General features: G+C 36.5%; 1 protein-coding gene across 7 annotated transcripts in view; it reads right to left on the reverse strand.

The window, feature by feature from the left end:
• The window catches only part of EIF4G3 (eukaryotic translation initiation factor 4 gamma 3), a 294,628-nt gene that overhangs the window by 185,225 nt on the left and 94,263 nt on the right, over positions 1-15,140 (reverse strand). For all 7 annotated transcript variants that reach the window (XM_090268730.1, XM_090268729.1, XM_090268734.1 and 4 more), the window contains one exon: positions 7,178-7,297. In XM_090268730.1, coding sequence (XP_090124856.1) covers positions 7,178-7,297 — 120 coding nt within the window. The remainder of the gene's footprint in view (positions 1-7,177; positions 7,298-15,140) is intronic.

Below are 15,140 nucleotides of genomic sequence, written 5' to 3' on the forward strand. Positions count from 1 at the left end.
ATCAAGAAGAGCTTCCCAGGTTATGTCCAGAAGAAACAATTTCTTAAACACAGAAAATCCTAAACCTTCCCCCCGACACACATAAAATTTAAATGAAAATGAACATTATTAACAAAAAAAAAAAAAAAAAAAAATGGAGCCTACATCCGTCCATCAAAGACAACAAAACAAGTATCTGTGAAATCACAATCAGTTCTTACTGATTGGTTCTAACAAAATTCTTTGGCCTTCTAAAAGTGTTGAATTAATATAAAGTTGACTTTTAAAACCTCCAATCTTTATACTTAAATATTTCAAAATATGGGTTCTAGTTTTTTAGATTTGCCAAACGGGATCTAAAATCTGGGCTATAATGGTGAGGCAAGTCTAAATAGTAATTGCACTTAACTATCATTCTTGCAGTAACACCTTATATAATACAAATAAAAGCATAATCAAACAAGCATATACAAGTTATTTTAAGCATATTTCATGGTAAATTATACGACAGCATAAAACATAAAATTCACCTAGTAGGAAAAATCTGAAGTTACAAACATAGTTGCAACTTTTGTTAATACAAACAAAAAAATGACAAAAGAGCTCAAATTCCCTAATCAAATATAACCACATTAAACTAAATCTCAACAATTAGAGGAAAGAGCTTACCACAGTTGTTAAACATATATAAGAGGAAACCAAAGACATAAATGATCTGAATATTTTTTAGGCCTTGTAACTTACTTTTATACTAATGACATTTGTAAAGGTGTGTTATTTTGTAAAATGTATAATAACAATATTTGTTGAAGAAATTTTCAACAAGGTATAAATTTTAAAGTAAACAGGCATAATATCAAATGAAAAATAAAACAAAACAAAGGATTTGGCACTAACAGGGCCAACTCGATGCAGCCGGTACTACAGGTTTCCAAGCGTTCATCAAATCCTCATGTACCATAAATGCAGCTTCCAAACACCACTCACCTCAAAGACTACCTTAGGTGACCACAGGTGCTCGTTCAATGGGGGAGAAGAGGGGTATAAAAATTATAAATTGTGCTTTGCTTTCTTTTTTGAAAGAAAGTAAATACTCATCAATTTCAACAATGAAATGTGAAAAAAAAAAAAAACTTTCAGAACTTCCTCTACTTTATCCTGGTTAGTATGGAGGATTGTCAAGAGTTGTCAAACTCAGAATTTATTTTCTTATGAAAGATGAAAAAATTTTTCAATCACAAAAAAGTATAAAAACTTGTATGCAATAAATAAAATCACAATCTTAATAATAAAGAAAAATAAGCTTGCAAAGTCTGAAACAGTCAAATCAACAACAGTGAGGCAACACTGAGGAATTTTTCCACAGTAAAACAATACCATTAAAAGACACATGAAGCCTGGAAGCTGGATAGAGTGAAAGGAGAAGAGGAACCATGGTTCATTTGAAACTCATCCTTTACTAAAATAATGAAAACTGTAGTGTAAAAATAAATATCATAATCAATCATATTCCTCAGCGAAGAAGTCCTTTGCTTAGCATTTCCACAGACGATAAAGAATCTAACCCACAGATCATTGCCATCTCAACCCACCATACAACAGGACTGAGTTGATCTCTCAGAAAAAAGGAGAAGCAAATGAAGTTCCCAGGATGAGGAGGCAGAAATCACGTATTACGCCACTTTGGCACTGTTTCTGAGCATGTCTTCACACTGAACAGCTTAGGAGTCTTGACACTGAGCCAAGAGAAAAAAAGAAAAGTGCCAACAATTGACCAATAAGTAGGAAATACTTTTGTCTTGCTTAATTTATGTAATTTAATATAATTCAAATAACAAACTCCTGATTTTTTTTTAAAAAGTAAAATAAAAGAGAAGGCAAAGTTTGCCTAATTTTAAATCTAAAATGCAGAATTCAAAAAATTTTCATAGTAGTAACTGGCTACTCTGAAGTAGTTTCTAAAACTCATGGAGGTCTTGAAGGGAATTCAGATCTCATCTCATACAAGCCTGTGATTTACAAAGAGGAAAACTGATCATCAATAGGAATTCCCACTAGGTGGAACCTTGAAGTAGTATTAGCAGGGTTGAGGCTAACCCAGGTCTCATGGTTCCCAAGAGAGTACATTTCTCTACTTACGTTTGAAATCTGCCCCAAAAGATACTTTTAAATTCCCAATTATTTACCAATCCCAGAGTAAGGACACTCTGGGTTTAGAGACTGCTCAAGTGCTTCCATTTCAGAGCAACTGAAAAGAATCCACCCCTAAAAAGACTCTGTATCTCAGAGATTTACCACAGTTTGCAAATGTTTTTAACTGTCAATTTATAATAGTCTAATAGTCAAAAGGTTTTTTTAAAAAAAAGACTTTACTTATTAGAAGAGAGAGGGGAAAAGAGAGAGGAAGAGAAAAACATCATCAGTTGCCCCAAACACACCCCTAAGAGAGGATCGGGCCCACAACCTGGGCAGGTACCCTGAGCGGGAATCAAACCTTATGGTTTGCACGTCAACCCCTAACCCACTGAGTCACACCAGTCAGGGGTTAATAGTTAAAAGTCTTTGACTTTCATTAAACCAAACCTCCAGAGGGAAGAGGGCTACAAAGATTCAGAAGTCACGTAACAGGAAAATGCACACAAAGCATTAAAACCTGGCGTGTGCACTCATGTATGCACATTATGTGTGTGCGTGTGTAAAATCCTATCTTCAAGGGAAAGAAGCAGGTGAAGAGGTTGCCACTGTTGAAATAAGGGAGCAATTGGAAGCAATTTTCTACATTTTCCCTTTTATCTTTCAAAGCTATGAAATTCATTTTTCTTCAGCTTAGCTGTCTTTTAGACTCTAATAGATTCATTTAGTGTCCAACACTGAGTCATAGACACAGGTAGCTACTTGGGACAAAAAGATCTAATTCACAAAGGGGACACTTCCATCAAAAAGGGCATGTGGCTAAAGAAGTTTCTTTAATCTTATCTTCAAGTTGCTTTGAATCTAACAGCTCTGTTCATAGTAAGAATAAACCATACCACAGCCAACAGAAAATGACCATGACTCGCCCCTACTCTTATCTTCCTATTAGGGATAAGCAAACACCTGAAAGGTATCTCAAACTCATGGGTAGAACAGAGTTTCATACTAATACCAGACAGTAGCCAAATCAGATGAGTTAAACACACACACATAAATCCCGAGGAAAACCAAATCTGACAAACACGAAAATGAATGCCACCTATTGAAAGCATTTAGCATGCCCTGTTTTGAGGCAGGATTTCATATAATCTTCATATCAACCCTCTTAAAGGGGGCAGAACTCTAATTCTCCCCTATGCAGCAAATGAAGAAACCAGGTTCTAGAGATATTAAATAATTTATCAAATAAGCAGAAAATAACACATCGAGCCCCAGAACCTGCATCTGTCTGATTCCAAGCCTGCAACCCTTTTTCCTTTATTTTGAAGGTTCTGCTTTCTATTATGGTCTATCAACACGTCAACTGTTAAACCTAAGAAGACTGAGTTTCCAACAAAACTCCACATTTTCCAATTTAAAAAAAAGTTCTCACTCTATCAATAGATGTTAAAACATTGTTAGGAGATAAATTAATGGACATAAGCCTGCCTCTGTCTGAAAGACAGAGAGAAAAAGGGGGGTAGTGAACCAGGTGTGATTTACTGGGCTTATCCATCACATGAGGCAAAAATGATAGGAAAACAGACCATAAAAGAAAACAAAATAATACCCGGTGACCCTCCCCTATTATTCATGTACTCTGACTCTATAAGCAAATAACGAAATGGCACACAGAAAGACATCTGCGGGTTCAACAGCTGAGACCACTGCACGATCACCCTTTCTTAAATGCAAACTATACATTTGTAAGCTGCCCTTTCAGAAAACTTAAGTGCTTTGGGTCAAATAACAACTAGAAATGAAAATTTAGAATGAAAAACTAAGCTCTTTCCTTTATGTGTCAGGTATCGACTGCCTGACTTTCAGCTCAAAATTCACCTTGTTTGCCTGTACAATAGAAGTGAATCTGGGCTTTTAAAATATTTTTCCATTTCAGCTGGCACAATGTTAAGCTTTGCCACTAGAGGGCACTGTAGAGAAACAGCAGGAGGAAAAGATTTTGCTTCGAGGTGCTTGTGAGCTTGCACAGCAGGGCTCCACCTGCAGTCCAGGTAGCTTCTCCAGAATTTGGCCTTCCCAGTGTCCGGTTCCCCTAGAGTGCAAAGCTCCTTCAGTGCGGGCTTCAGCTGTCACGTACCGCAGCCAGCCGTCCCCAGGGGCCAACGGCTTCCCCTGGTACCCTCTCTCTCAGGCAGTTTTGCAGCAGAGTATGCTAAGAAACCTGTAACATCCTGGAGGGCAAAATTATGGCAAGTTCCAGAGGGTGGATTTCTAGTAAGTTCCACTGACGTGGCCCCACAGCAACTTCCCTGCCCTTCAGGGAGCCACATCCTGCCCTATCCAAAAAGGTCTAAATCTCAGCTGCCACCCTCGACCCCCATGGAGTGGGCGGGAATCTCTTACCTAGCACTAACTAATACCATGAAAAAAAAGAGGCACAAGGTTTGGTAGGCATTTTTTCAGTTTTGGAGGTCTGTCCAGAAGGTATTGAGCCATATAATATGAAAAAGAGAGATTTATTGAAGAAGATACAAGAAACATTGTACATAAGACAATGACACCTCATTCCCGTTCAAAGTAGGCCCCTGGGACCTCACACAGTTCTCCCAGTCACCATCAGCTGCCCTGTCATATTTTCCTGAATCTCATCGACGGCCTGAAATCTCTCCCCTTTCAAAGGTGATTTTGGTTTTGGGAAAAGCCAGAAGTCGCAGGGCACCAAATCTGTGCTGTAGGGGGGCTGAGTCACCTGGGTGATTTGATGTTTTACCAAAAAAATGCATGGGGCGTGATATATGAGCAGGAGCACCGTCATGATGAAGCTGCCGATCACCAGGTGCCCATAGCTGCAGCCTTCTGAATCATTCAAATAGTTTCCGTGGAGCAATGTTCAAGCTTAATGCAGAATCTGATGCAGATTCATTGCTCTACTCGCTCATTTGTGGATGTGACGGCCACACAGCACACATGCTCACTCAGCGGTGCCTACTGCCCCACTGACTAGTACAGCGGAGGCATCATCGTTCACACATGCGTATTCCAGGCCACTCTCCTTGGCTGCCAGGTTACATCGACGTTGTGCAAACTGTTCTCTTTATATTAACAACGGCTGCATTTTTTCTGGACAGACCTCATATATTACATTTAAGTGCGTTACACCTCAACCTACCCACAGAGTCACCTGGGGGACTTCCAATTTTGAGTGAAGAACTGAACAAGAGAAAGCTACGAAACAAGTCTGGGTTGCAACGTAAGCTTCTCCATCACACGGAACCTATGACCCAGCAAATTCAGGTTATCGGAAGTGTCTGTGTCAAACAGATGCTATAAGGAGTCTCTAGTTACTGTGTACTGCAGCAGCTCTTCACTAAAGGACACTGGTGCTGCTCTCGCCGGTGGCTCAGCTGGATGGAGCATCGTCCCAAACACTGAAAGGTTGCAGGTTTGACCCTCCGTTGGGGCATGGGAGGCAACTGATCAATGTTTTTCTCCCACCTCCCTTCCACTCCTTCTCTCTCTAAAAATCAATAAATATATTCTTAGGTGATGATTTTTTTAAAAAAGGACACTAGTGCTAAAGAAGCCAGCTTTCCCCAACACTCCACAGGGTGAACTTCCAGCAAGCTGCACAGAAGGATTCCTAGTATGTCTCGTGGTCCTACAGGGACATCTGTACCACCATCAGGCAAGCCACAGCTGTGCACTCTCAGTATCAACCCCTGAGAAGAAGGCTCTTCCACAGGCTTTCTACCTCAGCTATTCCTTATATTTTTATATTCTTTCCAGTTTTCTTTTATAGTAGCCAATCCCTCATTATTCAAATTCCCTGTCAATAATCCCTTGTAACAAATTTTCCCTATTCAAAATTCTACATAGTTTTTCTCTCTTGATTAGAGTTACACCAATATACCTTGTTAATAATACCTTGGGGGGTTCAGTGCTATGAAAAGCAACACAAGAACCCCACTTTAAACAATGAAGAGTTCATTTTGACATTTTACTTTTAAAATTCAAAATTAAATAGGAATGATTTATATCGAGTTTAAGCATAGTACTAAGTTTGAATGAATTTATATACGTCCTAATAGGACTGTTTCAATAATGGTTTGGCAAGTTGTACATTCCTTCTCCAAACATTCTATAGTCTAAACTAGCATTAATCAGTACCTAACTTATAATCCATCACCAGCTCTCAGCATTATTTTTAATAAGTAATTCCCTATCTCTTATTATTCAAGTTTTAAAAGGCCTAAAATATGGAAGCCAAAATTAAAGATAATGTTATAAAATTAATTTTTGTTACTTTTTTGGAGCAATTCTTACAAATAAATACTGACGATCTCAAATAACATGGGTCAAGGTTATTGGCTTGACTTTCTACATTTTCCAGTAAGAGACTTTATCACTCTGGCCAGCTCTTAACCACAAGGAAGCCCAAATAAACACGTGATGGTGGGCTGGTGCAAGCGAACAATATCCTAGGAAACGGCTTAAAAAGCAAAAGACCCATAGTGTTACCTTCTTAAAACAGTGTTCTAATGTTTGCGGTGCCTATTAACTGGAAATACACTTAAAGAGTTCATTATTCTTTAATAGTTCAACAAAAATTTTAAGTCTAACAAATTTAATAATCTATTTATGAAATAAAAAAAAAAAAAAAAAAAGTCCACTAAAATTACTCAAAGAGGGAAAGACACCCGTACTTTTTATAAAAGTAGAAAATAATCACCAACATTGCACCAAAAAGGGAGAAGAGGGGAGACTACAGATTACACATTGAAAAGCAAAAAAGTGCTCTGTGGTTTTCAATAAACTTTCAAATCACATTCTAATTTCTAAAACAACAAAAAGAAAAACTAAATATCACTGACAGTTCATTTTGAATGGCTCCAGAAATGAAATGTAAAAACTGTCAGTAGCCACCATTATGAAGTGTCTAAAAAAAATACAAAATAGAAATTACTCTTCAAGTAATGCAAGTTATTGCCTGAAAGGCTGCTTTAGGAAACCAGAAATGCTGCTTTTACATGGAAATTTACTTTTTTAAAAAAATAGTTTTTCTTACTTGAGAGAGTCCAGGGGACGATGCATGTCCCGGGGGCGTTGCCGCAAGATTTGGATGCCCCTTGTTTATTTCATGTGCTGCGTAAGGGGAAGGGGTCGGGGGTCCCGGCTGTCTTGCTACCTGTGAGAAAATCAGTATTTAGGAAGAGTATTATAAGAGTAACTTAATATTAATAAATAAAGCCAAACTGGCAAACTTTAAAAAATTGAAGTCTTTGTAGTCACAATTTATTAACTAAAGTGTCAAACTGACCAAAGGCTTAAGTTTCAATACTGAAGCACTGAAATTCTTAGAAAAATAATAAATATGAATATTTTCATCAATTTGATAAAATTCTTGAAGCATAATCTAATACCAAAACTCTTAAAGGAAAAAATATACTAAATGAAAGAAGCCAGACTTGAAACCGCACAGTGTACAATGCCACTTCACTACTCTGCAAAAGGAAGAAAGAAGGGCTAAACAACTGCAAGGAGATGAGGGCAACTACAAACAGACAAGATTCTGGGAGTAACTTCTGTATCTTGAATATAGAGGAGATGTCATATCTCTATGTGTTTGTCAAAACTCAGAACTGTACACTTACAAAGAGTGAATTTTACTTTACACAAATTACACTTCAATAAAACTGAACCCCCAAATTGGCAAGTTACTTAACAGAGTATAATCTCATTTTTGTTTTTAAAAAATACATGTACTGGTGTACATATTTCTATATGTATAACTGTCTACATATGTGTGCACATATATACACATACATATATACATTCTCACAAGTATATATACTGCATTAAATAGAGCTTTAAGGAGATACAGAAAGATCTTAATAGAAAGCATTACAAGTGTTTCTTTTTTCCTCATTCTTATTTTCTAATATAATATAGTTCAATAGCCATGAACTTGTACAACAGAAAAATAACTAGTATTTTATGTAAACAAATTTTCATTTCCCAACATTTTGCTGGCAATAAACTGCCCATCGGCCCGTGACTAATACGAGGCCATTTCACTCAGGCCCCTTTCTAGAGTCGAGCAATCGATCCTAGCCAACTCCTCTCTATCCTAGTTTAACCCAGACTAGCACTGCCCTCCATGCAGTCATCTAATATTAAAGAATCCATTCTCCATAGAGTGGGGTTCTTTAATTTCAGTGGGCCATAAACCCTTTTGCAACCTAGTGATAGCTACAAACCTCTCCCTCGAATCATATTTTTTAATGCCTAAAATACATAGAACTATGGCAAAAAAACTATATTAGAATACAGTTGCCTACATTCATAATTTGGCCCTGGCTGGTTTAGCTCAGTGGATTGAGCGTCGGCCTGCGAGCTAAGTGTCGCTGGTTCGATCTTCCAGTCAGGGCACATCAGAGAAGGAAAACTCTGACTCCAAAAAACCTCCGCTGCCTTGCGGCATACCTCTTCAGGGGAAAGGCTAAGGGAGTAAACCCCGACAGAAAATCCGGAGCCGGAGTCCCTAAGGCGGTTTGACGTTGTAGTCAACACCGGCAACTCCTGCGGCGCACCTGAAGCCAAGCTGTATTGACTCCGTCTTTCCCTTGGATCCTTCAGCTGCGAAGAGAGGGGGGGTCTGCTGCATGGGCAACAGCAGACCCTCCATATCACCCTGCCCAGGCTCTGTAGCTTCAACACGGGAGGAGACAGATACCGTGTCACTCCCGAGTCGGACTGCACAGCCATTCTCGGCGGTGCAGATAGACTCTTGGGAAGCTACACCATCGTCTCTCGAGACGGACGGCTGCCGACGACGACGACGACGACGACATTCATAATTCAAAGAAATTATAACATTCAATGAGATATTCTCTCCATCTAAATTCTTAGATTTCCCCTGTAGTATATATCACAGAGTTAAAAACTCTGCCTTGGTACAAAAAAGAAGGGGAGGGGGTGTCTCCAAATGGCAGAGATTTCCTGAATTCAGTCAGAAGCTGAAGAAAATCTACTCCCTGGTAACCTATCCTCAGAACCCCTTATGTCAATCTAAAATAGACAGAAACACCTAAAGGCTCAGTTGCCTGACCCCAATGCTGAAATAAAATGGACTCAAAGAGAACTAACTACAGTCAAAAGCTTTACAAGCTAAAGAAGACATGAATGAATGATGCTTAAAATGTAACCAAATTAAATTTCTTCCTTGCTTTTAAAATAATTCATCATTTTCTCAAAAAACAATGCTTCCAATTTTGAGTAAAATATATGTTTATAAGGGCATGAGGTTTACCATGCAATGCTATAGCATTAATAAACCTCATCAGAAATTTTTCAAGGGATAAAAACTGGATTGCTGTTTAAGCATCTACTTTAGAAAACTAATAAAGCAGAAATAGAGTTCTTACAAGCAAACTTCTCATCAAAAAGGCTATATAAGTTTATATTCTTAATATAAATTATTTTCATATTCCACTAAACATCAAAACAGATATTTTTATATTGGAAAAATTTGCAATGAAAATAAAGTGAGGGCTACAAAATTATAACAATATAAAATTCATGTTAGGTCAATTCTTCAATTCATGCTGACAAAACAAGATTAAATTTACCTAGGACAATAAATCATAGTATTGAAAATTGTATTAAAAAGAAAGCTATTCATTAAGAATAGATAGATATTAAAATACATTGTTAAATGCAGGTCATTAGTAACAAAAGTAAATTTTAAGAAACTTCACCCCATAATTGACAGGGACCTAAACAAACAGGACATAGATAGGATATCATGTATGGGTTTACCATATCCCTAGTACTATAAGATGAGTTGCAAATGCCTTAAAATCCTACCTTAAAAATTATTCCATTTTGGAATACATACGCTAAAATCAAATCTTACTTCAAAAATTAGGAACTTATACCCAGCAGCACTACATGTGATAGCAAAAAAGGTATAAATAACAAACAGGAAAATAAAGTAACATAGTTGCACTGAAGACAAAAATATATAGGTGTGGAACACTAGCAATATAAATGAATATGTAAAATAATCAGGAATAAAAAAGGAAAATATCCACACTCTTCAGAATTGTAAAGAGATTCTATATTTTGACTAAGACCAAATTAACTACTTCAATGATTTCACAGAGATTAGTGTTCATCTGATTTGCTTTTCTCTGAAAACTGCTTAAGCACACCTTTTAAAAGTAGTATGTATCATCCCATAATAAACAAATGTGTCAGAGAAACAGGAAAGGCATTTTGCCAAGCCAAAAGTACTATGCTATTACTACATTAAAAATGTCCTTAAAGCCCTGATGGGTGGTGACTCAGGTTGGTTGGGTGTCGTCCCACAAAGTGAAAGGTCCCCAGTTCAATTCCAAGTCAGTGTACATGCCAGGGTTGCGGGTTGTGTCCCGGGTCAGGGTGAATATGAGAGGCAATCGATCGATGTTTCTGTCTAGCATTGATATTTCTCTCCCTCCGTTCCCCTCTCTCAAACAATAAACAAATAAAACCTTTAAAAAAATTCCTTGAAGTAAGCACCAATGACAAACATTGACAGGCACACGTCCCAGAGGCATGCAGCCAGTGCCGTTCCTGACGACTGTGTAAATGGCAGGAACCCTTCGGCATTGTATATTACACTAGGGCACACCCAACCAAATTCGGGGATTCTTACTAATAAAAGCAAGCCTAAGAAAATTAATCTGTATCAAAATAAGAGAACTAGAATCATGCTATTCTAAAAAAAAAAAATTCCTAGAAACAAGTTGCTACATACAATAAATCTCTGACCTTCACTGTGCTCTATTTAATTCAAGTGTCATACAGCATTACAGAATGTATGTTTTCTTTTAGTTTATTATAGGGCATAATCTTTGCTAGGGAAAAAGGCATACCATCTTCAATTAGAAAGCATACAAAAGGCAAGCAGTTAACACACCCTATTCCAAGGAAGTGGCACACGGGCTAATAAAGTTGTTGGAGATATAAATCAAAGTCACAAAACTTTGAATATTTCCTTCAAAATATCCCTAAATTAATGATTACTGAATGTTCTAATCTCCAGCTAAAGTTTCTTCTCTCTGGCTAACTTATTTTATTTCAGATCATACTGTTATAAGAAATGTCCTTCGAAGGTAGTGATAAGTATTCACATAGAGGAAAAAAAAAATTTCCCATTATTTCAAAGATATTACTACCATCTCAATTACAGAGGCAGATAGCAAAGAGGTACAAAATATCTAATTATGGCAACTACTTAACCATCTCCAAAGCTAAAATGATTTCTTTTATATAATATTAATCCTAAGCCAAATTAATCAACCATTCTTGGAGGGCAGCATGTGTGTGTGTGTGTGTGCACACACGTGTGCACCCATGTGTGCATGTGTGTGTTGTATTTAAGTGTAAAATATATGCAAAATAAACTTTTTATTTTCTATAGATATTTTATTTTTGTACTAGCAATAAGAATTTTCATTCATTCATTTGCTGGTGCAAATGTAAATTGGTACAACCACTTTGGGAAAGAAACTGGCATTAGCTAGCAACATTAAAAATAGGTATACCTGTCCTGGCTGGTGTGGCTCAGTGGACTGAATGCCAGTCTACAGACCGAAAGGTTGCTGGTTCAATTCCCAGTCAGGGCATGTGCCTGGGTTACAGGCCAGGTCCCCTACTGGGGGCACGAGAGAGGCAACCGACTGATGTTTCTCTCCCTCTCTTTCTCCCTCGTTTCCCCTCTCTCTAACAATAAATAAATGCAATCTTTTTTAAAAAATAGGTATACCTTATGATCCACCTCTAGCATATATCTGTGAAAAAACAAAAATGTTCATGGTTTTATGGTTCTTAGTAACCACAAATTGGAAATGACACACTGTTCATTAATAGGAAAATAGATCAGTAATATTTTCCTACACAAGAAATCAAATGAAAAACTAGAAAAACACACCACAACCTGAATGACTCTAATAAACAATACTGACTGAAAGATAACACAGAAGAATATACATAGTATAATTCAAAAAAAAATGATCCAAAACAGGCAAAACTTGACAATATTAGTTAAGAAATGCATAAATGCACCAATGACACCTCCAATAAGGGGTTAATTAACCCTTTGAGTGGCATGCAATTGCTAAAATTCGTGTGAGAAATGCCAGGCTATTTTGCTGAGAAGTGCAGAGTTTATGAAAAATGTCTATAAAAACATTATTATTCATTTCATTGTTATTTACACTTATAGCCATGTTAAAAAGATTCACTGGGAGCGACGCTGGCACTTCTGGGAAAATTTGTCAGCGTCGCCCACACTGACGTTGGCACTTGAAGGGTTAACACCCAAACTACATAAAGAATTCATACAATATAAACACTAACAAAAAACCCAAACATCTGACTTAAAACAGGCAGAGGACATACAGATGTCCAAGAGACATGAAAAGATTCTCAACACCACTAATCATTGGGGAAATGCAAATTAGAACCACAACGAGGTAACACCTCGTACCTGTAAGAATGACTATTATCAATAAGTCAACAAACAAGTGTTGGCAAGGATGTATAGAAAAGGAACCCCTTGTGGACTCATTGCTGGTGGGATTGTAAATTGGCACAGCCACTACAAAAAACAGTATGGAGGTTCATTAAAAAATTAAAAATAGAACTACCTTATGATCCAGCAATTCCACTTCTGGGTATTTATCCAATGAAATCCAAAACACTGCTTCCAAAAGACGAAGCATTATTTACAATGGCCAAGATATAAAAGCAATCTAAGTGTTCATCAGCAGACAAGAAGATAAAGAAGATGTGGCACATATGTACAACGGAAGATTAGCCATAAAAAGAATGAAAACTGGCTAATTTTGGCACCACAGATGAACCTACAGGGTATTATGCTAAGTGAAGAAAGGCAGAGAAAGACAAATGCCACATGATTTCACCTATATATGGAATCTAAAAAACAAAATAAGTGAACAAACAAAACAGAAACAAACTCATAGAATAAACTGGTGGCCACCAAGTGAAAGGCGGGGTAGGTGAAAAAGTGAAAGGGACTAAGAAGTACAAATTGCAGGTTATAGAAACAATCACATGAATGTAAAGCAGAACAGAGGGAATACAGCAATAATATTCTAATGACTATGTGTGGTGTCAGACAGGTACTAGACATGTTGAAATGATCACTTCGGAAGGTATATAAAGGTCTAATCACTATGTAAACACCTAAAATTAACATTATATTGTATGTCAACCGAATTTAAAAAGTAAATTTAAAAGAAAGAAATGCATAAATGGATGGCAACACTGTAAATAAAAGCAGGAAACTTTTTTTAAAGCAGGCAGATACATTACTTTGGGAAGAAAGGGAGTTATAAACAGGAAAGGCCATGTAATGTCTTGTTTTTGTTTTTACCTGAAAGGTGACAGTTTTTGCTTTAAAATAATTTGTTAAACTCTATTTTTATGTTTTATGGACTTTTATGCATGTATGCTACAATCTTCATTTCATTCCCTAAAAAAGATTAGAGACAAAAACAAGCAACAACTAAATATACCTGGAACAAAATATTAGTTACATTGATATTAGTTATATTGTTTTTTAAGAGTACAAAAATATGAAAATATTCTGCGAGAAAAGCCTTTAAAATTTTGACTTAGTAAAAACTTCAGCTAGCTGGTAAATTTTCATTCAAAATTTCTACATAAAAATAATCTCCTATAAAATCAATACTTTTTGGTGGTTGCTGACCAATGTAAATAGAAAGATATTTTTAAAATATTAAAGTAAGCTACACTAACTAAGATTAGTCAGCAGATACAAAGTTTATTTAGCACTAAATTACCTGATTCTGTAAAGTATTCTAGCCAGTTAAGAGCTATCATGCATAAACTACAATTTTTAAATAATCGTAATAAAATACAAAAAACATTAAAGTTCCCTGAACATAATCATTCTTTCACGACTGAATTCTGGACAAATTGGCATTGACTAAATACAAATACACTGTTCAATATTATACAAAAACATACAAAGCACTTTTTATTTATTGCATATAGGTAAAATAAAATACATGAAATAAAACACAGTACATAAAAACACAAAGTAATTAAATCTTACTAAAAACATCACAAAGAAAAACTCCAGGATTCCTATCAAGTAATATTAATGTTTTCTGCAGTAAACAATTAACCTAAAGGTAAAAGGGCACATGGTTTGTGTCTGAGAGCCAATCACCTCTTCGTCTTTTTATCCCAAGATATAAAATTTATTTAGTGAGGTCATCTAAAAATTATCCAACAGCTTCAACTCCTACATGGAAATGACCAAGATCAATTTGGGTCGATGGGAAAGATTCCAAAGCTTTTCTTACTTTGCTAATTTCAATACCCTATGATCTTCTGGCAGCTGAATGGATAAGTAAAGATTTCCCCTTGATTAGCTTGTATCACCATACTAGTTCTTCCTACAGATTTCTTTTCCAATATCTATGGATGTTTATGACAAGCAGTAGTAAACAAAAGCTGACCTGGCAACAGAAAAAGAGCACTACAATGGACACTAAAATTTTTTACTTTGTTTCATGACATTTTTCAAGTTCTCTCTGGAATTATCACTGCCACTCTCCACCCACAACCAAGAAAAAGAGAAAGTAAATCAATTCCCTCTTTGCCCTACTCAGTTACATTTATTAGATTGCACCATATGAAATTTCAAATAGTCAAGTGTTTTTGACATTTTAAAAAGGCAATTTCCTATGATTCAAGTAATCCTTAAATGCTCAAGCAATGGATGTTATCGTGGGCAGTTCTACCACGGACTTCGTTACCACTAGGTTCAATTCTGAGATTGTTTCTTTTCATATTTAGTAACTGGCAACGGAAACAAGAAAGATTAGCTGTTTTTTCGAGAACTAACATTTGAGTGTCTATCATGAACCAGTAACAAAGCTAGCAAGCAACGTGAAATAAAAGTAAGAAAAAAAAACCCACCCTCCATA

This window comes from Furipterus horrens, unplaced genomic scaffold (genome assembly GCF_987537825.1).
Source record: "Furipterus horrens unplaced genomic scaffold, mFurHor1.1.pri manual_scaffold_3, whole genome shotgun sequence".
In the NCBI taxonomy this organism is placed as follows: Eukaryota; Metazoa; Chordata; class Mammalia; order Chiroptera; family Furipteridae; genus Furipterus; species Furipterus horrens.